This window comes from Chiloscyllium plagiosum, unplaced genomic scaffold (genome assembly GCF_037043375.1).
Source record: "Chiloscyllium plagiosum isolate Xiang-an unplaced genomic scaffold, Cpla_swu_hap1 HiC_scaffold_9, whole genome shotgun sequence".
Taxonomy (NCBI): domain Eukaryota; kingdom Metazoa; phylum Chordata; class Chondrichthyes; order Orectolobiformes; family Hemiscylliidae; genus Chiloscyllium; species Chiloscyllium plagiosum.
Genome location: NW_028270147.1, coordinates 17,858,271 through 17,883,170, shown reverse-complemented (window position 1 = coordinate 17,883,170; position 24,900 = coordinate 17,858,271). Strand labels below are relative to the sequence as shown.

Here is a 24,900-nt window from a genome sequence, read left to right as displayed (position 1 = left end):
TCTTTTTCTGATTGCACATTGTGTTCGAATAAACTGATCTGATTTTACCAAGATTCAGGCACAGAATTTCAACTAAAAGAAAACCCCAATTAACCTACATTCCTCCCATATCTACAACCTAGCACAGTTTTTTAAAACTTGATTTCATCACTTTCAAAATGCAAGTCTTCTTAATTGCAGATTTTTGTCATCTTGACTGCACATTGCAAGGACCTCAATCTAGGGTCCAGGTCGTTATGTTAGTAGTAGCAGGACAAACTGTAAACTTGTTTGTATGATATTGTTCAGTTCAGAGGTTAATGGCAGTATTATTACTAGGTAATTATGAATTGTGATTAAAAGATTATCTATTGGTATCACCAAAGATAATATTTATGTTCAAAGATATCCAGATTCTTGAAGTAAACATCAGGTCTGTGAACGTCGGGAGAAAGATTTCTGTCTGACAAAGAGCCTGTATCTAAAACGTTTAAGCTCTTATATATCTGGATACTGATGGACCAGTTGTGCATTGCTTTTTGTTTTAGATTGTTCAGTAAATTAACAAAACAATCATAATTTTTTGTAAAAAAAAAAGTAAAGGACTGTGCAGTATATAAATGTCTACATTGTGCCACTGATTACACTGCAAGTAATGACTCATTTTTATGAAGTCCTGAAAACATGAAAGGCACTATACATTTCTTTCCAAGATGCAGTTTTTAACAGTTGGAAGCACCGACCAATGATATTGATCTTATTGTAGGCCCATCTTGGAACAGAGTAACGGTCTTTCTTTCAGGTTCAATTCCTCATTAACTCCGACATCATTGAAATTCTAATCTCATCTTCTTTTCCATATATCAACAGATCTTGCTGAGAGAGTTTCAGCACTATGGATTATTCAGTTGCAAAGGTACAGAGACATGGAAAAACACAAGCACCAAACAAATGTAGACAGAACGGTGTGGATTCCAGCTAGGGAGTTCTATTGTGGCTTTTACAGAGATATGATAACAAGATCAAAGTTCCCCTTCATTCATAAATCTCTGCAATTTATGCCAATTAACAAAACTATTGTAACTATATTTTTCTCAAGAAAAAGCTTTTTTGTTTTAAATCAGATTTCTGAATTCTTATGCCCTTCAGCCAGCTAATAGCCGGCCATTAAAAGCTTTGCTGGGATTTTCCAACACTTGAAAAAGCAGAAGAGGCCAGAGAATGTGTTTTTCATAAGTACTGAAAAATTTGTTTTAATCCCTGCTAGCAGGGACCTTTAATTTAAATGAAGTATTTGGTATAATTTCAGGTCTCCCTAAGAACCAAGCATGCCATATGTTGGCGAAAGACATCCAAGGGGCATCCCAGAGCAACTTCATTTACTTTCAGAAAACCCGGTGTGTCTGTAGATTGCTTTTGAGTTGGCCAAGTAGATGAAAAGCTACAGGTATTCATCTTTCCTTTATGCCCCCCTCCTATTTCGACATCTACCAAGGGCTAATAGCAACACCAAGATAAAATATTACTGTTATAAAATCAATCTGAAACACTGGACACGCACCTTGATTAAAAAGTTTATCAGAAAGGGATTTCTAGGTGTTGAGGTCCAACATGGCTGAACACCAGTTTGCTAGGCTGAAGACACCTCTGAAAAGGCGGGTACATTCGACATAATAATAATAAAAAAAAGGTGCGTAGCACTGCTCAGAGGGCTTTACTCAAATTATACTCCTTAGCCCTACCTCCTTTTAAATAAGCGAATAGAAAATTACTTTGAATTAAGTTTGTTTTCCTTTATTTAGAAACAAGCTGAAATTGGTGCTGGGAGCCAGACATTGTCAAGTTGTGTGCGCTAGACGCCACAATTTGAGAACCTGCAACTCAACCCTCTCCCTACAGGAACAATGGACAAAAACAGATGTGGTACCAGAAAGACACAAATACAGGTTTTATAATGTCCAATGTAACAAATTTCTGATCATAAAATGGCGACTAAAACAGGAAAGGAACCAAGCTGCAGGATCCCTCAAGAAGGGAAATGAAATGAAAAATTTAAAGTGGACTAATGCTCCACTCTCAAATCTTGTAAAGGCCAGCTCAGCAGAGTTGAAAGAGGCCATGCATTTGGAGCGAGACAGCACTCTTGGACAGGATATAGAAATCAAAAAAAGTTCTCTTTTAAAATGTCAAGAATAAATTAAATCCATTTACAAAACAAAGATATATGAACAAATATTCCATCATTAACAGACTTGGGTAAGACAGCCAGTGACCAACAGTTAGTTCATTGGTTACAATTTATTACAATGATTTGAGCGCTTTATCAGGGCAAAAAAAAAAACTAGCATCACCTTTAACTAGTTTTTAAACACTTGCCATGTTTATGTACCTTGATCTATTTTATACATATTTTTCCAGTTAACAAGCAAATATTCAGTCCTGAAGCTGCTACAATAATTTATATTCCTGTGCCAAATGTCGAGTTTGAGTTAAAGTCTTGATTAAAGAGGTCTTTAATCTCAGGGGGCAGGGTGTCAAAGAGGTGATCCTCAACGACAAGCCCACTTTTCTTCAGAAGGCGGCAGTGGACTAACTCTGCTGGAAGTCTGTCCAGGCAGTTCCCTTTCAGCTCCAGCTGCGAGAGCTGCACTAGCTGGCCAATCTTTTCTGAAATGGAAGTAATGCAGTTTTGGCCCACATTCAAAACCCGCAACTTTGTGCACTTAAAAACCTGCTTTGGCAAAATTTCCACTCTGTTTCCTGTCACTGCAAAATACTGTAAATTCTGTAGGGACATGATCTCCACTGGAATGACAGCAATAGAATTGTGACTTACATCGAGATATCTCAGCTTCTGCAATGTGAAGAGTGCTGCCGGGAGAGATTCCAGTTTATTCTGAGAAAGGTAAAGCAGCTCAAGATTTTTCACCAGGCTGATGGATGAAGGAATGGTGATGATTTTGTTGTGCCACAACTTCAGGCATGTCAAGCGCTTCAGATGTTGAAAACTGATCACCTCTTCGATTGTGCGAATATTGTTGGATTTCAAGTCCAGTTCCTGCAAGTTGGTCAAGCTGAAAATGGCATGTGGGATTCGTTCCAGCTCACAGTTCTGCAGCTCCAGCTCAGTGAGATTAATCATTTTCTTCAAACTGTTCAGAACCAAAAGTTTTGTTCCATCGTTGTGAACCAGCAGAGCGGTGAGATGAGGTGCAACATCAGTGATGTTCGAAGGAATTTTGGTCAAATTGCTCTTCAAATGTAAGATCTTCAAGTGCTTCAATTCTCGCAGTGACTCTAAAGCGATCATCTTATTATTTTCAGCGTTCAGATTACCAACCAGGTAGAGTTCACGCAGGTTTTTAAGCAGATAGACCCAGGTGGGAATTTCTGCGACATCCGTGAACTTGATGTGCAGGTACCTAAGGTGGTCCCGGAGGAAGCTGAAAGCAGTTTGCTCCACTTTAGCTGGGCAATGGTAAAGGTGCAGCTCCTGAAGGTTGGTCATTTGGGAAATTTTGGCAGGAATCTTTGCCTCAGGAATCAGCTCTAGTTTCAGTATCTCCAGCTCGGTCATGTCAAACACCGCATCAGGCACCCCGGAAAGCATGAACAGGTGCAGCTCTTGCTTGTCCTGAGGATTCCTAGAGACGTGCTGTTTGAGTTTCTCGTAAGTCCACTCATGGTTCAAACTGAGTTCCCTCAGTTTGTTTTCACTCACCTCTGACAGGAAGACTCCAAAGCGCTTTGAGTAAAGTTGGTCATACTGGTCGACCATATGTAGCAGAAATGCAAAGTCATTCTTAACATCTGGAATGTCACTAAAACTACTTTCTTCACGGACCTTTTCAAACGAATATTCCTTCAAGGGCCGCCTAAACAGCCAAAACAAAGTATATATACAAACCAGTCCATAAACACATATGAGTGCAATATAACTAATTAATAATTTTCGCAGCATAAAAGCCATGTTGTGAGTACAGTAAAACTGAGCATATCCGGTTAAATGTTCTATTGCTGGTTTGCAGATATGATTAAAGTTTATAGAAGTCACAAAAGTCAGTGTATAACATAAAATGAACATTAACTTCACCGTCTTTATGACTGTCTGGACAACATAGAGTTTATATATCAAATCACTATCTTCTACATGAGCACGAAATTTACGAACCTTTTCAAAAAGGGCTTTAGCCTGTTCCCCATCCTTCTTGTCTAAAATAGTCATGCTGGGAACTTCGATGACTGGTTTCTCAGCAGAAAATTTAGGTCCAGTCCTGGATATCATGGGCGTGCTGGAGCTGGGGCTCTCTTCCTCACTACCAGTTGATAAATGCTTTGCCACAGAGGTCTTAAAACGTTGCTTGTTCTCCTCAGAGTCCTCACATGCCGTTTCAGAGAGTGCTTTTGTGGTCCAGGGTGACTCAAAACACTTCCCCAGAATGGAAACAAAGTGCTCGATCTTTGAACTGGTCTTGGGGTACTTGAACCAGAAATTGCTGCTGACCATCAGGATGAGTGTATGGATTAATGCAAGATAGGGAAAGTACTTGGAATACCAGGGCAAGGCCACATGGTAGCACATCTGATTGATGAAAATATATTGCTGATACTCCAAATTCGTCGGGCGCCCAAAGTTGAAAGGGCCTTTGCTTCCAGAATGCTCTCCATCTTCAGGGTGGTCAGCCGACAACGGAGGCACGCCTTCAAAGGTTTCCCCAGTAGCATGATTCCGGCTCCCTCTTGAAGACATGGCGCTTTCTAAATCTGGCATGACGGATGTTTTGGGAACTTTTGCAGGGCTCTCAGTGGTGCTGCGTTGGCTTTCTGACCTCTCCTCTGATAAGGGCTCAGGAAGACATACGACTTGATCTTTGGTCAATTGCATGGTGCCAGCGAATATAGCAACCATGAGCATTACAATGGCTAAATAATCCATGAATACATCCCACCATGGTTTCAGAATTCGATAGGTTGCCTGTATGTCATTAAGAGATGCAACTTCTGTGAGGGTAAACATTCCTGTAAAATACATTAAGAAAAAGGTAAATTAGGGATGGGAGCAAATAGCTGAGTCTTAACAGTGACCCACTTTGAAATTACAAATGCATTCCCCTGCTGGCAGTTATTTGGTCAGGTTTGCAATGCAGCATACTACTAAGCCGCAAGTGTAATCTGATGTAATTGGAGACAATCGTTGAAGGTTTCTCCATAAAATCTAGAAGCTGTCAAAAGATTTACTTCAGCTCACTCAGATGTGAATCTCTGAACAAAAGTCACATTGCTGAGTCAGAAAACCCAATTGAAACCCAATTGCCCTCATTCCACATGTCTGATGTTATCTTGCGCAATAATAAAAAAAAATCACAGCCCAATCTGTGACTCAACAGAAATAATTTTAGCCTCTGCTACAATTGGAGCAAAGTGCATTTGCAATGTACTAAAACAGAAAACAGCAGTGATGCAGGAATAGTTCTTGACAAAAGTCAATTTAAAACCTTCAGCTGCTGATGCCATTAAGACAAAAAAAAATCAGCATAACTTTAAAGGGGGTACACCCTTCTTGCTGATGGTTTTTCTCTTTTCACGATATTTGTTCTTGGAAATGGTCAGGGGAGTAACGTGACCTGATAACAAGCACTGACAGTAACAAGGGTTTAATCTTGATCTGTTACTCCCCAAAGAAAAGGATACAGACAGTGGCATGAAGAAATACTCCATTGCATTAGGAGGGTGAAGGTATTAAGTGACATGACAGTGGATCCATATTGCTCTCTTCTGTTCCTGATAATTGTAAGTAAACTGAAGTTGCTGTGAGATTGCAAGGTAGTCCATTTTGACTGGCTAGGGGCAAGGGATTGACAACTTTTATCTCAAAGTAGGATGTGAAGATCTTACAAAAATAGTACAAGATTGGTGCCTGGGCTGACAACATCTTGCATTTGGGTAGTGCCTTTAAAAAGGTAATAAAACATTCCAAAGGACTTCACAAAGGCATTATAAACAAAATAAAGCATGGAGCCACATATGGTGGCTTTTTGCTGTATTGTCAAGAACTTAGACAAAGTGGTAGGTTTTAAGGAGTGCCTTAAAAGAATGAAAGTGAGGTATGGGAAAGGTAGATTGTGTTAGCAAGGGAACTACTGAGCTAAGGGACCCGGAAGTAGGTAGAGCGTAAGCTTACCTGGGTAGGTTTTTTTCCCTTTAAAAGTGCGCAGGAGAAGAACCCGAGGCACTACAGAGGTAGTGTCTCCCACCCGCCCTCCTCCTCTAACCTAAATAATAAGACCCGTTGTGGTAAGTAGGTAAGTGCTGCATTTTGCTTGTTGTATTCTTTAGACCCAGTTTTTTTAAAAAAGGTTACTTTCAGAGGGATGGCAGTGAAGGCAGTGCAATGTTCCTCTTGCAACATGTTTGAGGTGAGGGATGCCATGGACGTCCCTGCTGATTACACTTGCAGGAAGTGCACCCATCTCCAGCTCCTCCAAGACCATGTTAGGGAACTGGAAATGGAGTTGGATGAACTTAGGATCATTCGGGAGGCAGAGGGGGTCATAGATTGGAGCTTTAGGGAAGTAGTAACTCCAAAGATGGCAGATAGATGGGTGACAGTGAGGGGGACTGGGAGGAAGCAGCCAGTGCAGGGACCCCCTTCGGTCGTTCCCCTCAAGAACAAGTATACAGTTTTGGATACTTACCAGGGGTAAGTAACGGGGCTCAGGCCTCTGGCACGGAGCCTGTCCCCGTTACTCAGAAGGGAAGGGTGGAGAAGAACAGAGCAATAGTAATTGGGGACTGGATAGTTCGGGGCACAGATAGACGGTTTTGTGGGAACGAGAGAGACTCACGTTTGGTAGGTTGCCTCCCAGGTGCAAGGGTACGTGATGTCTCTGATCGTGTTTTCCGGGTCCTTAAGGGGGAGGGGAGCAGCCCGAAGTCGTGGTCCACATTGGCACCAACGACATAGGTAGGAAGAGGGATGAGGATGTTAGGCAGGCTTTCAGGGAGCTAGGTTGGAAGCTCAGAGTTAGAACGAACAGAGTTGTTGTCTCTAGTTTGTTACCCGTGCCACGTGATAGAGAGTCGAGGAATAGGGAGAGAGAACAGTTAAATGCGTGGCTACAAGGATGGTGCAGGAGGGAGGGATTCCAGTATTTGGATAACTGGGCTTCTTTCTGGGGAAGGTGGGACCTCTATAAACAGGATAGTCTGCACCTGAACCTGAGGGGCACCAGTATCCTTGGTGGGAGGTTTGCTAGTGCTTTGGTGGGGGGGGGGGGGGGGGGGGGGGGGGGGTTTAAACTAACTCTGTAGGGGCATGCGAACCCAGACTGTAGCTTTAGGGAGCAGGACCTGGAGTGTAGGGAGGTTAGGAACATGGCATCAATTTCAAAGGAGGGTGGCTTGAAGTGTGTATACTTCAATGCAAGAAGTATACGAAATAAGGTAGGTGATCTTGCAGCGTGGGTTGGTACCTGGGACTTCGATGTTGTGGCTATTACGGAGACATGGGTAGAACAGGGACAGGATTGGCTGTTGCAGGTCCCAGGGTTTAAATGTTTTAGTAGGGTCAGAGGTGGGGGTAAAAGAGGGGGAGGTGTGGCATTGCTTGTCAAAGATAGTATTACAGCTGTGGAAAGGACTATGGATGAAGACTCACCATCCGAGTTAGTTTGGGCTGAGGTTAGGAATAGGAAATGTGAGCTCACCCTGTTAGGAGTCTTTTACAGGCCTCCTAATAGTCCTAGAATCGTAGAAGAAAGGATTGCGAGGATGATTCAGGAGAAGAGTGAAAGTAATAGGGTGGTTGTTATGGGGGACTTTAACTTTCCTGATATTGATTGGGAAAACTATAGCTCAAGTTCGTTAGATGGGTCAGTGTTTGTCCAATGTGTGCAGGAGGGTTTCCTGACACAATATGTAGATAGGCCAACAAGAGGTGAGGCCATACTGGATTTGGTTCTGGGTAACAAACCAGGCCAGGTGTTAGAATTAGAGGTAGGTGAGCACTTTGGGAACAGTGACTTTTACTCTAGTGATGGAGAGGGATAAGTGTGCACTACAGGGCAAGAGCTATAGCTGGGGGCAGGGAAATTATGATGCGGTGAGGCATGACTTAGGATGTGTGGCTTGGAAAAGTAAGCTTCAAGGCAAGGGCGTAATTGATATGTGGAGCTTGTTCAAGGAGCAACTATTGAGTGTCCTTGATAAGTATGTACCTGTCAGGCAGGGAGGAAAGGGTCGTGTGAGGGAGCCGTGGTTTAATAAGGAATTGGAATCCCTTGTTAAATGGAAGAGGGCGGCCTATGTAAAGATGAGGCGTGAAGGTTCAATTGAGGCGATTGAGACTTATAAGGTAGCCAGGAAGGACCTGAAGAGAGAGCTAAGAGCAGCAAGGAGGGGACATGAAAGGTCCTTAGTTGGTAGGATTAGGGAAAACCCCAAGGCTTTCTATAGGTATGTCAGGAATAAAAGAATGACTGGGGTAGGAATAGGTCCAGTCAAGGATAGTAGTGGGGAGTTGCGTGTGGAGGCTGAAGAGATTGGGGAGACACTGAATGAATACTTTTTGTCAGTATTCACTCAGGAACAGGACATTGTTGTCGATGTGAATACTGAGTCACAATTAAGTAGAATGGATGGCTTTGAGGTATGTAGAGAAGAGGTGTTGGAAATTCTGGAAAGGGTGAAAATAGATAAGTCCCCTGGGCCTGATGGCATTTATCCTAGGATTCTCTGGGAAGCAAGGGAGGAGATTGCAGAGCCATTGGCCTTGATTTTTATGTCCTCGTTGTCTACAGGAGTAGTGCCAGAAGATTGGAGGCTAGCAAATGTGGTTCCCTTGTTCAAGAAGGGGAGTAGGGATAACCCTAGTAACTATAGGCCGGTGAGTCTCACTTCTGTTGTGGGCAAAGTCTTAGAGAGAATTGTAAGGGATAGGATTTATGAACATCTGGATAGGAATAACGTGATCAAGGATAGTCAGCATGGTTTTGTGAAGGGCAGGTCGTGCCTCATAAACCTTATTGAATTCTTTGAGAAGGTGACTAAGGAGGTGGATGAGGGGAAAGCAGTAGATGTGGTGTATATGGATTTTAGTAAGGCGTTTGATAAGGTTCCCCATGGTAGACTACTGCCAAAAATACGGAGGTATGGCATTGAGGGTGAGTTGGAGGTTTGGATTAGGAGTTGGCTGGCTGGAAGAAGACAGAGGGTAATAGTTGATGGCAAAGGTTCATCTTGGAGTGCCGTCACTAGCGGTGTTCCGCAAGGATCTGTTTTGGGACCATTGCTGTTTGTCATTTTTATAAATGACCTGGAGGAGGGGTTAGAAGGTTGCGTGAGCAAGTTTGCGGATGATACGAAAGTCGGAGGAGTTGTAGACAGTGAGGAAGGATGTGGCAGGTTACAGCGGGATATAGATAAGCTGCAGAACTGGGCAGAAAGATGGCAAATGGAGTTCAATGTAGCTAAGTGTGAGGTGATTCACTTTGGTAAGAGTAACAAAAAGATGGGGTACTGGGCTAATGGTCGGATACTTGGTAGTGTGGATGAGCAGAGGGATCTTGGTGTCCATGTACACAGATCTTTGAAAGTTGCCACCCAGGTAAATAGTGCGGTGAAGGCGGCATATGGCGTACTGGCTTTTATTGGTAGAGGAATTGAGTTCTGGAGTCCTGAGGTCATGTTGCAGTTGTATAAGACTCTGGTGCGGCCGCATCTGGAGTATTGTGTGCAGTTTTGGTCGCCATACCATAGGAAGGATGTGGAGGCACTGGAACGGGTACAGAGGAGGTTTACCAGGATGTTGCCTGGTATGGTAGGAAGATCGTATGAGGAAAGGCTGAGGCACTTGGGGTTGTTTTCATTGGAGAAAAGAAGGTTTAGGGGTGACTTGATAGAGGTGTACAAGATGATTAGGGGTTTAGATAGGGTCGACAGTGAGAATCTTTTTCCACGTATGGAGTCAGCTATTACAAGGGGGCATAGCTTTAAGTTAAGGGGGGGGTAGGTATAGGACAGATGTTAGGGGTAGGTTCTTTACTTAGCGAGTCGTGAGTTCATGGAATGCCCTACCAGTAGCAGTGGTGGACTCTCCCTCATTATGGGCATTTAAGCGGGCATTGGATAGGCATATGGAGGATAGTGGGCTTGGATCGGCGCAACATCGAGGGCCGAAGGGCCTGTATTGCTTCTATGTTCTATGTTCTAAGGGCCTTAGTAAGCTGAAAGCCTAGCCACTAAGAGTGGAGCAATTATGATCAGAGATATTCTGACAACGCACATTATCTTAGTGGGTTGTGGAACTGAAACAGCTTACAGAAATAAGGAAGGATTTGACAAAAAAAGATGAGAATTTTAATATCAAGATGCTGTTTAACCAGGAGCCAAAGTAAGTTAGTGAGTACAGAGATAATGGACAAAAGCAATTCAGAGCAAAGTACAAAGGTAAACCGAAACTTACAGATATAGGAGACTAACCCAAAATGCTTTAGAATAGGCAGATCTTGAAGTAAGCACGCGGATGAAGGTTTCAGCCACAGATAAGCGGGGGCATCAGTGGATCTGAAGAACATTATCCAATTACAGAAGTGAAAGGAGGTGGTTTGAGACAGTACATCTATGTGGTTAGATGCACATTGAAATGTCAAACGTGACTAGTTTGGTTCAGCCTCAAGACAGTTGTTAGACCAAGGGATAGAGGCTGTTTTAGTTAGAAAGAAGGTTGAGAGGTGACTTAAGAGAGACATATAAGATAATCAGAGGGTTAGATAGGGTGGACAGGGAGAGTCTTTTTCCAAGTATGGTGACGGCAAGCACGAGGGGGCATAGCTTTAAATTGAGGGGTGATAGATATAGGACAGATGTCAGAGGTAGTTTCTTTACTCAGAGAGTAGTAAGGGTATGGAATGCTTTGCCTGCAACGGTAGTAGATTCGCCAACTTAAAGTACATTTAAGTCGCCATTGGACAAGCATATGGACGTTCATGGAATAGTGTCGGTTAGATGGGCTTCAGATTGGTATGACAGGTCAGCGCAACATCAAGGGCCAAAGGGCCTGTACTGTGCTGTAATGTTCTATAATTGGTGAGTAATAAGTGGAGTTTGTCGTAGAATCCAAAGTTTTTAGTCTTTGCAATATTTACCTGGAGGAGATTGGAGCAGAGGCTGTCATCGAAAGTACATTTACCCTTGGTATATTCAAGGCTCCAATTCCAAAGACCAGTTTCCAGCCAATGAATATAAAATTTTTGTTTTGTCATGTTGTGACAATAAATGTGACTTTGTTTTTAAGACTAAGCTGGGAGTGGTTGTATTAGCTGGGTCTGGGAGGTTCAAGTTGGTGGGTGGGGGGTGGAATGTGGTGTAAGAGATTAAATCAAAGCAAACCAATGATAATTGCCTCACAGTGCACCATGTCTAAATAGCATGAAGGAACAATTTGCCAAACAAAACAGGTCACCGGATTACACAGCCAAAAAAAAAGCAGTCGAGGTCAAACCCCCAGGGGCAGGAGTTATGTGCGATAATTCAGACTCAACTTCAAGCTGGGAGATGACCTTTTCGGAGATACACAGAATACTTAACAGGATAGTCAAAGTAAACTTCAAATGTCAACACAAGAGCACAGTTACGAAAGACTTGATTTCAGCCAGATGTTAGCAAGCATTTCTTCAGACACAAAGTGTTTTTAATGGTGAAGTAATACAAGAATTGTTGAAGCTTGGACATGAATCTGACAATGGGATGACAACAGAGCAGATTAGATTAGATTCCCTGCAGTGTGGAAACAGGCCCTTTGGCCCAACCAGTCCACACCGACCCTCCGAAGAGTAACCCACCCAGACCCATTTCGCTCTGACTCATGCATCTATCACTGTGGGCAATTTAGCATGGCCAATTCACCTGACCTGCACATCTTTGGATTGTGGGAGGAAACCGGAGCACCCGGGAGGAAACCCACGCAGACACGGGGAGAATGTGCAAAATCCACAGAGAGTCGCCAGAGGCTGGAATCGAACCCGGGACCCTGGTGCTGTGAGGTGGTTTACTGGCATTCGCCTGTGACTTCCAACAAATTTTTATCTGGCAGTTTTTAAACATTTAACAGCAGCCCAAAGTAAAATATTTATTGCTGTAATGTTGAGACAAAAAATGCTAACATTCTTCAACTGGAAGCCAGTCTTTGCAGTCAGACGCTTTAGCATGTCAAGAGTTTAGCTGCATGACAAATGCATGGCGCCATCTCCAACAGTGCCGCTCCATCAATGTCCTGATGTACTGTGTAACAATGAAATCAGTGACCCACCCAAGTGGGTTCTACAATGATGTCATTACATTATAATTACCTGTTGCAGCAATATGACCACTGCCACCCAGCCTCTTATATTTACACTCAATGCTCCAGAAACAGGACAGGATGGGGTATTGCTTGCAGAATTCACTTACTCAAAATTTAGCATCCAGTTGAGAGACTAAAATGGCTTTATAGATGGATTTGGGTAAAAACATATGGAGAACAGGGTGCAGGATGAAAGTTGCCCAGACACTCTGGGGGCAGGAAACATGTTTCCGCTGATGGGTGAGTGCTGAACCAGAGGACACAGCTTAAAAATACGGGGTAGACCATTTAGGACAGAGATGAGGAGAAACTTCTTCACCCAGAGAGTGGTGGGTGTGTGGAATGCTCTGCCCCAGAGGGCAGTGGAGGCCCAGTCTCTGGATTCACTTAAGAAAGAGTTGGATAGAGCTCTCAAGGATTGTGGGATCAAGGGTTATGGAGATAAGGCAGGAACAGGATACTGATTAAGGATGATCAGCCATGATCATATTGAATCGTGGTGCAGGCTCGAAGGGCAGAATGGCCCACTCCTGCACCTATTGTCTATTGCCAAATGTGCCTGTTGGAAGGCCAGCCTGCAGCCAGAATGCACTACAGGAGGCCACTTAAAATTGTACCCTTTGAGGAAGTAGTACCCTCGACAGCTGCTGGCCAATCTGATGAGCTGGTAGCATCATCACTCATGGCAGTGACAGCGCTCACTGGTGGACACTGCCAGGATTGCAGGAGAAAGTCTGAAGAGGTTCTAGAGATTAGAAGATTAGTCACGTATGAGTTACATTTGTTATCTAGCACACCAACAACTTGCTCTTCACTTTGGCACTTTCAAATCTGAACAGGTCAGTCAGCATTAATTAGGAGTAAGGCAAATTTTGACTATGAGACATGCACTTTCAAAGTTGATCGGAGTAGACTAATCATAGGTAAAGGGACGACTGGCAAGTGGGACATTTTCAGAAGTGAGATAATGAGAGCTCAGAGGCATTATGTTCGTGTTAGAGTGAAGGGTAATGCTGGCAGGATTTGTGAAAAATAGATGAATAAAGATATTGAGAAAAAGTCATCATAAATACAGACAACTGGGATCAAGTGTATCTCTTGAAGAGTTTTAGGGGTGCAGAGGCATTCCTAAGAGAGGAAATCAGAGGGCAAAGAGGGGATAAGAGATAAGGTTATTTTGCCAAGGCTAGGGATAATCCGAAGAGATTCTATAAATACATTAAGTGCAAAGTTGTCTTTGTGTTGAACCTCAGGAGATAGGAGAGACATGAAACAGATATTTTGCGTCAGCTTTTACTGTGGAGAAAGAAAGGAGGTGCTAGGGAACTCAGGGAAATAAAAAAAAAACTGTCCTCATTACAGAAGTGCTGAAAGTCTTAAAACAAAGGTGGATAAACCTCTGGGACCTGATCAACTTTGTGGGAAGTTAGAGAAGAGATTGTGGGGCCCCCTAGCAGAGATGTTTATATCATTCGACAGCATGGCACAGGTGTCGAAGAACTGGGGGGCGGCTAATAATGTGCCTTTATTTAAGAGGATCTATAAGGAGAAGCCTGGGAACTATACACCATTGAGCCTGACATCGTTCATGGATAAGTTATTGGAGGGAATTCTGAGAGATAGGATTTACATGCATTTGGACTGATTGGGGATAGTCAGCGTGGCTTTGTGCATGGGAAATCATGTCTCAAACTTGGTTGAGTTTTCTTTGAAGATGTAACCAAAAAAAAAAAATTGATGAGGGCAGAGCGGTAGATGTTGTCTACATGGATTATAGTAAAACCTTTGACAAGATTCCACCTGGGAGGCTAATTAGTAAAGTTAGATCATATGGGATTCAGAGAGCTTGCGAATTAGGTACAAAATTGGCTTGATGATGATGATGGGGTGGGGGGTTCGGTCCTTGTTGCATTGGGGTTCAAGGGCGGAGGTGCAGGAAGTGGAGACAGTGTGCTGGAGGACATCAATGACCACATGGGAGGGGAAATTGTGGTCCTTGAAAGATGAGGCCATTTGGATGTTCTATGGTGGAATTGGTCCACCAGGGAGCAGATTTGGCAGAGGAGTTGGGAATAGGAGATAACGTTTTTACAGGAGGCAGGATGGGAGGTGTAGTCCAGGTGGCTGTGGGAGTCGGTGGGCTTGAAAAAGATATCCATGTTGAGTCAGTCACAGGAAATGGAGAATGAATGAGAGGTCCAGGAAAAGGAGGGAGGTGTCAGAGATAGTCCAGGCAACCTCGAGGTCAGGGCAAAAAGGTACTCGTGAAGTTGATTAACTGTTCAACCTCTCTGTGGGAGCACAAGGTGTTACCACTAAAGTCATCGATGCAGCAGAGGAAAAAGGTGGGGAATGGTGCATTGTAGCTGTGGAAGATGGACTGTTCCATGTACCCGAACAGGCAGGCATAGCGGGGGCCCATGTGGGTGCCCATGGCTACCCCTTTGGTCTGGTGGAAGTGGGAGGATTCGAAGGGGAAATTGAGGGCAAGGAGCAGTTCAGCCAATTGAATGAGCGTGTCAGTGGAAGGGTACTGGTTGGGACGGTGTGACAGGAAGAAACGAAAGGCTTGGGGGTCTACGTTGTGGCGGATGGATGTGTACAGGGCCTGGATGTCCATGGTGAAGACAACGCATTAGCAGCAGGGGAACTGAAAATCATGGAGGCGGCAGACGGGGTGGATGGTATTCACAAATGTATGTGGGGAGACCCTGGACCAAGGGGCATAGGACAGTGTCAAGGTATGAGGAGATAAATTCGGTGGGACTGGAGCAGGCGGAGTTGATGGATCAACTGGGGTGGTCAGGTTTGTGAATTTGGGTAATTGGTTTAGAATGCCTTGATGTTGTGAAAGGGGCATTGTGAATACATGCCCGTCTTCTGACATATTGAAACGTCTACCTCAAAAAAATAGCAGGAGTAGGTAGTCAGCCCATCGAACCTGCTCCACAATTCAATAAGAGCTTGGTTGATCTGGTCATGCCCTCAAATCTATTTTCCTTATTGTTCCTTGTAGCACGCAGTTCCCCTCTATTTCAAGAGCCAGATCATCTCAGCTTTGAATATAAATCAATGGCTCAATCCCTACAGCTCTCTGGAGTAGAAAATTCAAAAGATGCATTTATTCAAAGAAATTCCTCCTCAATTCAGTCTTAAATATATGACCCTTTATTCTGAAACTATGCCCCAGGAGGGGAAGAGCCTCTCAGGATTATGTGGTCAAGCGCCCTGTATGATAAGAAAGAGTAAAAACCCAACTACCTAACTCCATTCAATCTAGGACTTAGTCTGTGCATTTGCTGGGTAAGAAAGTGATTCTGTACAAACCTAATGTAGTTTGCAATTGGCATCAGACTTAAATCTACACAGCTTAGATTCCACAATTGGTGCCAACTACATTGGCTGGATTCATACCTAGCAGAAAATGTCAATAATTTCAGCTACAGGACATCACTGCACAAGTTCATCAGGATGGATATTTTCTAAACAACTTATTTGAAGATGTTATGATATGTCTCTGGAGCAGGAGATGCTTGAACCTGGACCTCTTGGCTCAGAAGTAGGGACAGTACACTGAGCCACAGTCCTTTTAATTTCTTCAGAGTAGTTTGAGATTCCTAATCTCACTCTCCGCACCCAATGTGGGTGACATGGCCTGAAGTCATGACCAATCCATCTCCTGCACTTCTTCCATCTCCTCTTCCACGCCTTGCCAAAACAGGATGCTTCTTGTCCTTCTATTCAACCCTGCTCATCTCTGCATTCAAAAGGATCATCCTTTGCCACCTCCAACAGGATGCTATCACCAAACCCATTCATCACCTTCCCTCCACCATCAACATTCTGCAGGCAGTGTTCCCTTCATGAATAGAACTAGGAGTCAAAGGTAGAGTTGGTCTCCTGTGATAGAGTGGAGGCTAAAAATAAAGGGACACCCAATTTAAACAGATGGGGAAACATGTCGTCTGAGGGTTCAGTGTATTTGGAATCCTTTTCTTCAAAAAAGGTACTAGGTGCAGAATCTTTAAAGATGGAGGTAGATCAAAGATTACTGGAGATATGCACAAATGTAAAGCTGAGGTCAAAATCTGATCAGCCATGATCGTATTGAATGACAGAGCGGGCTGAAAGGCCTCCTCTTGTTCCTTATTTGTACGTTTTTTTTTTGGAGACCAAGTTCCATCTTCATATTGAGAATAATCTCAGTGTAGCACTGTTACTGTCACAAATGGAATAGACTTCAAACCAGATCTAGCAAAATCTAGACAGGGTGCTGCGGGCCATCCATAGAATTGTACTCAGTCTGGAAGGACAGCAGATACACGGGAACACAATCACCTGTAGGCTCCCCTCTAAGCCACTCGCCACCCTTACTTGGAAGTATGTCGTCATTTCTTCACAATTGCTGGGTCAAAATACTGGAACCCCCTTCCTAATGGCATTCTGGATCTACTCCTCTCCTCCCGCACATGGATTGCAGTGGTTCAAAGGGACAGCTCATCACCACCTTCAAGAGCAACTAGGATGGACAATAAATGCTGCGATACTCAATCCGTATGAATTTTTAAAACTCTAACTAACCTACTACTACTACTACTACTACAGAAAATGTGTTGCTGGAAAAGCGCAGCAGGTCAGGCAGCATCCAGGGAACAGGAGAATCGACGTTTCGGGCATAAGCCCTTCTTCAGGAAGGGCTTATGCCCGAAACGTCGATTCTCCTGTTCCCTGGATGCTGCCTGACCTGCTGCGCTTTTCCAGCAACACATTTTCAGCTCTGATACTCCAGCATCTGCAGACCTCACTTCCTACTACCACTACCATTAACTACTACCACTACCACTACCATTAACTACCACCACCACTACCATTAACCACTACCACCACCACCACCATTAACCACCATTAACCACCACTACCATTAACCACCACCACCACCTACTACTACTACTACTACCACTACTACTACACAAAGCCAGGTTTCTGACCTTTCCAGTAGTACCATCAGCTGGGATAACATTGGGGTCTTCACAGGAGTGACTATCAAGGATGTGAACTGAAGGTTTTGCTACACCAGGAACCAAAGAAGTCAGTCAGCACAGGGGAAGTGGCTGAGCAGGGCTTGGTGTGAGATACAATGGAGGCTGACATTTGGATAAGCTGAAGTTTACTAAGGGAGCAACATGAAAAGCTAACCTAATGGTTGCTTCTTGAAGCAATGAAGGCATGGTAGAGGATGTAAGTAGCAGAGACCCAGTCATTATGCAGAAATCCTGTACTACAGCTGCTGGATCCTTGTAAAGTTGCTGGTGCAAGATTACTTTCTCTATTTTCGTGTTTCTTGGTCTCTTTTTTCGATCAGAGAGTTAGCATAATGCACCCATCACTAAGCAATTAATAACATATTTCCTTTGATCACTCAAATAATCCTCTAAATCAACACACTTTCATCTTTCTTTCCACTTCGTTTCATGCTTTCGATTCTCAGCATTTCCCCCTCAGGATGCAAGATCTGTCCTCCAGTTTTGTTGTTGTCCACTTTAGGGAGGAATTTGTTCAAAGAAATAAAAACTGCACATCCCAAATCACACAAGTTGGGGGTAATGAATGGTGCAAGGGATGAGGGGTAAGTAATGGGTACACCTACAGCATTGTTAAAAGATGGTGTTTCTGGATTTTGATGCATTGGCAAAAAAGGAACAGCCGAGATGGTTGCATGTCAGGATGGTAGGCAACTGTACAAGGGAACTTGTGTTGTAGATGTTGCTTGGCTTGCTGTCTCTATCCTTCCAGTGGTAGAGTTTGAAAGGTGCAACTGAAGGAGCCTTTTCAATTTTTAATACAGTATAAAATCTACTCGAGCCAGTAAAGCTGGTCTAGCTAAAACGAATAGAAAAGGGAACTATTCCACATGTACAGATAACATCCAACTGCACCATCACATGAAAATACCATTTTGATTTGCTTCAGTGATGATTATAGAATCATAGAACCTGTACAATGTGGAAGTAGGCCATTCAGCCCATCGAGTCCATAGTGACCATCTGAAGAGCACCCCCACCTTATACCTGTCACCCTGCATTTCCCATGGCTAATCCACCTTGCCTAAACACCTCTGGACACTATGGGTGATCCACCTAAAATTGCATATTTTTGGACTGTGGGTGGAAACCCATGCAGACACGTGGAGAATGTACCGACTCTGCACAGACAGTCGCCTGAAGGTGGAGTTGAACCAGAGTCCCTGGCACTGTGAGGTAGCAGTGCAAACCACTGATTCACTGTGCAGCCGCATGGAATTATGGATGAGAGATTTCCCATGGGTGACCGACATTCCCTTTATTGGTTCTTTGCTCTCCTAAACAGAGTCAAACAAATGGACTAGATAGCTACAAATGAACCGCAAACTAGAAATGTTTAACACAGGAGGTAAGGGCACAGTAACAATTTAACAATTCCATTAACAATTACAGTAAGAACTTCATTGCAAAAGTAAATAATTGGTATGCCAGAAATCTAAACTAAAAAACAGTAGAAGTCCAAAATAGTCAGTACATGTATTCAGCATGAGGGAGAGGCGGAGAGGCGGGGTTAGGCAAGAACTACCATGTTATTTAAATGACCAGCCTTTGAATAAATGGGTGCTTTTCATAAGGGGTCACAGTTTGATTACAGATCAAAGAGAATATTGGAAAATGAATTGTCTTTATGGTGTAATGAATGCAAATACAAAACAACCTCTGTATCTGACCATCAATTATCCAAATTTCTGATTATCCGAACAAGATCACAAGGTCCCGTAAATGCTTCCTTTGTTTATGATCAGATCAGTTATCTGAACAAAATGTCCCCCACTCGTCTTGTTTGGATAATCGAGGTTGTTCTGTAGTTGTTTTTATGTGATTAAGTATGTGACAGTTTTAGATGTATCGAATGGGAGATTTTTTTTCAAATGCCATGAAAAGATTTAGAACTTTATGTCACCTAAACATGGCTCCTGAAGTATATTTATAATGGTTGCTAGGTGATTGGCAACAAGGGTGTAAGGGCAGACAGTGGGGCCAACCATTGGCATCAAGTTAGCTCTGAGCTATAAAGGAGACATGGGGATAGGAGCCAGAAGGTTGGCCATTTTTACTACAATATCTCAACACTTAACAACTGGTGGCTGCCTCCAATCTACACCTGGGGCTAGTGGGTACAAATCTGTCTCCTACCCACATGATTGCCCTCAAAATAAAAAAAAACCCACGATCATGCCATTTGAGGCATTTCTGCTCGATTTACTTTGGTAATGGGATGAGCACATGTGCAAGAAGCTCGGCAGCTGTTTGCTAGTTGATCTCTCAGCTCTATTAAAGGCTCTTTCTGGCAGGACCTCCTCCAGAGAAAGAGGTGAAAGTCCCACCTTTAAACCCAGTGTGACGTTGCTGCAGGTCAGCTGACAGGGTTACGAGTGGGCTTTGTAGGCAAAAGTGAGGACTGCAGATGCTGGAAACCAGAGTTTAGATTAGAGTGGTACTGGAAAAGCACAACAGGTCAGACAGCATCCGAGGAGCAGGAAAATTGACGTTTCGGGCATTCCTGATGAAGGGTTTTTGCCCGAAACATCGATTTTCCCCACTCCTCGGATGCTGCCTGACCTGCTGTGCTTTTCCAGCACCACTCTAATCGAGACTTGAGTGGGGTTTGTGCCCACTTCACCTGCCACATTATCTTCCACCTTTTAATTGGTAAGGGGAGAAGGAGGGGAATATTAGAAATCACGGTGCCTATAAAATCCAGCTATAGTTGTGACTCACTGGAAAGCTGAAACATATTCAATTAAAAATAATGAAAAATAGCTTAATATTGAAGTCAACATTAATATAACTTGGTATTATGAGAAGATATTGAGATACCTATGTAGTACCATGGAAGTGCCACCTTTTTGAATGGGATGATAAAGTGCGCCATCCAGTTCCCACTCTGTTTGACCTAAAGTGGCACAATAGTACTACAAGATGAGGAATACAATAATTTTTGCCATGCCCTGGCCAACGTTTATATTCCAATCAGCACTATAAAAAACAATATTTGCCATTTCATTTAGCACAGTTGCATAAACACACAAAAGATTCCTTATTAGAAGAGAAATTTTCTTGAAGGCCATTTTGCAACTTCTAAACAACTAAGTCTTCAACATTACTGACTCAACAGCAAATCCTACCCCAAACATTCACCATACTACATCATCCATGGAATAAGTTATATTCAAACCAACTTCACAAGTGTTACGACATTTAAATAACCTTGTGTCACATCTGTGCTCTCGACTGCTCGGTAGGAATGATGTTAACTGGAGTAATTCAGAAAAGTTAAATATTATGACTGCATATCAGATCTCAACTTGGAGATAAAGGCACAACAGAACGTTTTCACCTATCTTCTAGCGTGAGAGTGATTGAAAACGAGGTTGAACGCTTACATATTTATTTTCCCACATTTAGGTTAATTTTACTGACCACCTCTCAGTAAAATTCAATACTGTCATAGAGTCATAGAGATGTACAACATGGAAACAGACCCTTCAGTCCAACCTGTTCATAGCGACCAGATATCCCAACCCAATCTCGTCCCACCTGCCAGCACCCAGCCCATATCCCTCCAAACCCTTCCAATTCATATACCCATACAGATGCCTTTTAAAAGTTGCAATTGTACCAGCCTCTACCACTTCCTCTGGCAGCTCATTCCATACTCATAGCACCCTCCATGAAAAAGTTGCCCTTAGGTCTCTTTTATATCTTTCCCCTCTCACCCTAAACCTATGCCCTCTGGACTCCCCTCCCCACCCCCCCAAACCCAGGGAAAAGACTTTGTCTATTTATCCTATCCATGCTCCTCAGATTTTATAAGCCTCTATAAGGTCATCCCTTAGCCTCCGATGCTCCAGGGAAATTCCCAGTCTATTTTACCTCTCCCTAAAGCTCAAATCCTCCAACCCTGCAAACATCCTTGTAAATATCCCAAGAGGTTTTGCTATTGCAATTTACCACAATCCAGATGCTCTAGTGGCTGAGTGCTTCAGACTATTTGCTCATTTAAATTAAAAAGGAGCATACAATTAGACATCGCTCCTGAAGAAATGTAATAAGTAATAAAAAGGTACTCTTCACCCTCCTCATTCTGTTATTACCTAATTACTATCGGGGAAGCACTATAGCTTTTCAAGGTGGAATCAGACCCTGAAATTGCATACAATTCACGATATGCCCAATATATGAAATGTTTCTTCACATACTCACCAGCCCATTCAATCCAATCTGCGATGCAAGGTCAATCCACACTGAGCTTCATGAGAAGTTCAAATTGACTAGAAGCAGCAGAACAACAGTTTGGCTTTAAGGTGCTTTTCTCACAGATAGTGCTGTAAGCTGGTTCACACGTCACAAGCTTGTGTGAAGCCAGTTAATTGCAAATTTGGCAAAACTTCTGAAATACAGCAACCCATTTTAACAGTTGTCTGTAGGCGGTAATGATCAATTTCACTGGCCAGCCTAGAGTTCAAAATGCCACAGCTCACAAAGAATTTGTAACCACAGTCAGGAGAATCCTGCATATGTTGCAAAACTCAGGAATGTCCAGCACCTCGTGACATTCAACCATGTCTTTTATGACAACATGCTCAGTCTCAGTAAAAATCAATCAATTTCCAGCTGGATCATGAACTTCCTGGTCCCCTGCAGCTCCACAACTGAAGTAAAATGATCAAGTGCTAGGCTTGAGGTTGCAGCAACCAGATATGTTCCATCAAATTTCATAATTTGTAGGCAATGAAGAAAGATGAACAATCACTAATGAGAGAACACAAAAATTGATGCAATTCTAGAGACCAGGCCATCTGTTAATGGAGTAAGCGGATGAACTTAATGCCTTTTGGCTCCTAATCTTTAGAGGTACTTCACTATTCTATCCTTTCAATAGGAAGCAAGGTTAAGGGTGTCCTTTATTCTTATTCTGAAGCTGGTAGGACAGCGCTTTCTCCTCACATCCAAAGCATATTTTCAAACTTAAAGTTTTACTAGTTTAACTTACACTGTATTGAACATGTAATATTTCCTGAACTGGTCACAGATTTTTGCTTTCTTTTCTATCATCTCTCCCAGGGGTACCAGAACTATAGAGTCAGAGCACAGAAAAATGACCCTTCGGTCCAACTCATTCATGCTGTATCCTAAGCTGAATTAGACCCATTTGCCTGCATTTGGCCCATATCCCTACTAGTGTACTTTTCTGAAGGTCATTTAAATGTTGTAACTGTACTCACCTCCACTTCCTCTGGCAGTTTGTTCCATTTTTGCACCACCCTGTGTGAAGTAGTTGCCCCCCAGGGCTCTAGAAGGGCTTATGCCCGAAACGTCGATTCTCCTGTTCCTTGGATGCTGCCTGACCTGCTGCGCTTTTCCAGCAACACATTTTCAGCTCGGATCTCCAGCATCTGCAGTCCTCACTTTCTCCTCTTTTAAATCTCTACCCTGCTCATCTCAAACCTATCCCTGCTAGTTTTGGACTCCCCCTACCTTGGGGAAAAGACCTTGGCTATCCACCTTATCTATGCTTCTCATGATTTTATAAACTTCTATAACGTCTCCCCTCAGTCTCCTATGCTCCACGGAAAAAAGTTCCAGCCTCCCCTTATAACTCAAACCTTCCAGTCTCAGTAACGTAGTTGTACATTTTTTCTGCTCCCTTTTAGTTTAATAACATCCTTCCTCCAGCAGGGTGACCAGAACTGTACAATGGCCTCACCACATCCGATACAGCCCCAACATGATGTCCAAACTCCTATACTCAATGTTGACCAATGAAGGCAAGCATGCCAAAGTGCATTCTTCACCACCCTGTCTACCTGTGACGCCATTTTCAAGGAACTATGTCCGTGCACACCTAGGTGTCTGTTTGACAACACTCCACAGTGCCCGACCCTTAACTGTGCATCGCCTGCCCTGGTTTGCCTTACCAGACTGCAACACCTTCCATTTATCTAAATTAAACTCCATCTTCCATTTGTCGGTCCATCGACCCAGCTGATCAAGATCTCGTTGTACTCTAGGATAATCTTCTTAACTGGTGATTATATCACCCATTTTGGTGAAACCCACAGACTTATTGACCCTGCCTCCTAATTTCTCATCCAAATCATTTACATAAAAGACAAACAACAGTGGACCCAGCACTGATCATTGCAGCACAGTCTTCCAGTCCGAACAACAATCCTCTACCACTACCGTCTCCTACTGTCAAGCCAATTTTTTAAATCCAATTGGCTAGTTCTCCCTAGATCCCATGTGATCTAACTTTACTAAACAAGCCACCATGTGGGACCGCGTCAAAGGGTCTTGTTAAAGTCCATGTAGACAACATATACTGCTCTGTCTTCATCTAAATTCTTGATCACCTCTTCAAAAAAAAAGTTATCAAGTTTGTCAGAATTGAGTTCCCATGTACAAAGCCATGCTGATGATCCCTAATGCCTTCCCAAATGCATGTAAACCTTGTCTGGCAGAATCCCTTCCAACAACTTAATTACCAGTGATGTCAGGCTCATAGTTCTATAGTCAGGTCTACAGTTCCCTGGCTTTTCCTTGCAGCCTCTCTTAAATAGTGGCACATTAGCCACTCCCCTGGCTTCTGGCACCTCACCCGTGGCTGTTGATGACAAATACCTCTGCTGGAGGCACAGCAATTTCTCCCATAGCTTCCCACAATGCCCTTAGGTACACCTGATCAGGTCCTGGGGATACTGCCCATTAGATCGTGAAGGTTTTATAGAGTGGATGTATTTTTGTGAACCTTCTTAGACTATTAGGCATGTGATTTTCATAGAAAGAGATGAGATGGCATTGGTCATACTCGGCACAAGGAGATAGAAAAGGGTGGGCCTGGTACACAGAGGGAAATCTCTAAAGGGGCATGGCACAGAATTACTGCAGTGAACTTACCAAGACACATGGTAATACATGACATGGAAATACATCAAAAATAAAGTTCGAGACTTTGACAGAAAAGTCCAAATCACTGCACACGGTGATCTAATTCCACACAAACCTCAACAAAGCTAAAAAGATATCTTACATGGATGATGCATGGCTTAATTCTCTTTTTTAATCTGGGCAATAGATCTCTAATTAAATTGAATTCAAGAGTACATCCCTCTCCTCCTGACCAGATGTACTTCCCCAAAGGCATTCCCTTAAATGGCATATAATTAGTGAAGCACGTACAACATACTGGAGCTTTTTAAATCTACAGGGCACTGATTCAGCGATGACAGTAAATATTGCTAAAAGGAGTCTAAAATTACACACTGGGGTTTCTGACACTAGCTCTTTACTGATGCATTAAACTCAAAGTTGCTGCCAAGAGGAAAATAAATGTCAAATGTTTACAATGGTAACCCAAATATGAACATGTCAACGTTTGGTTAGAAATCACATTTTTAATGCAGGCAGAGCATTTAGATGAGGAGCTGCTAATACTGTACTTCCTTCCTTCCCTCCCTCCCAAGTGAGTAACAGTCACACCACAAGACTAGCAAA

General features: G+C 43.1%; 2 protein-coding genes across 8 annotated transcripts in view; both read right to left on the bottom strand.

The window, feature by feature from the left end:
• The window catches only part of lrrc8db (leucine rich repeat containing 8 VRAC subunit Db), a 107,785-nt gene that overhangs the window by 26,443 nt on the left and 56,442 nt on the right, over positions 1 to 24,900 (bottom strand). For 4 of the 6 annotated variants that reach the window (XM_087990436.1, XM_087990434.1, XM_043698745.2 and 1 more), the window contains one exon: positions 568 to 4,998. In XM_087990436.1, coding sequence (XP_087846562.1) covers positions 2,438 to 4,996 — 2,559 coding nt within the window. In that variant the 5' untranslated portion in view covers positions 4,997 to 4,998 and the 3' untranslated portion in view covers positions 568 to 2,437. Of the gene's footprint in view, positions 1 to 567; positions 4,999 to 21,606; positions 21,760 to 24,900 lie in introns of those variants that run through there. The other 2 variants (XM_043698746.2, XM_087990437.1) reach the window with 2 other exon arrangements.
• Positions 1 to 24,900, bottom strand: part of LOC122554163 (volume-regulated anion channel subunit LRRC8C-like) — a 102,505-nt gene that overhangs the window by 43,860 nt on the left and 33,745 nt on the right. Inside the window, exon 1 of one of the 2 annotated variants that reach the window (XM_043698749.2) lies at positions 4,151 to 4,279. The exons of the other annotated variant lie outside the window; for it this stretch is intronic. The gene's annotated coding sequence lies outside the window, so the exon portion shown is untranslated. Of the gene's footprint in view, positions 1 to 4,150; positions 4,280 to 24,900 lie in introns of those variants that run through there. 2 annotated transcript variants of the gene reach the window in all.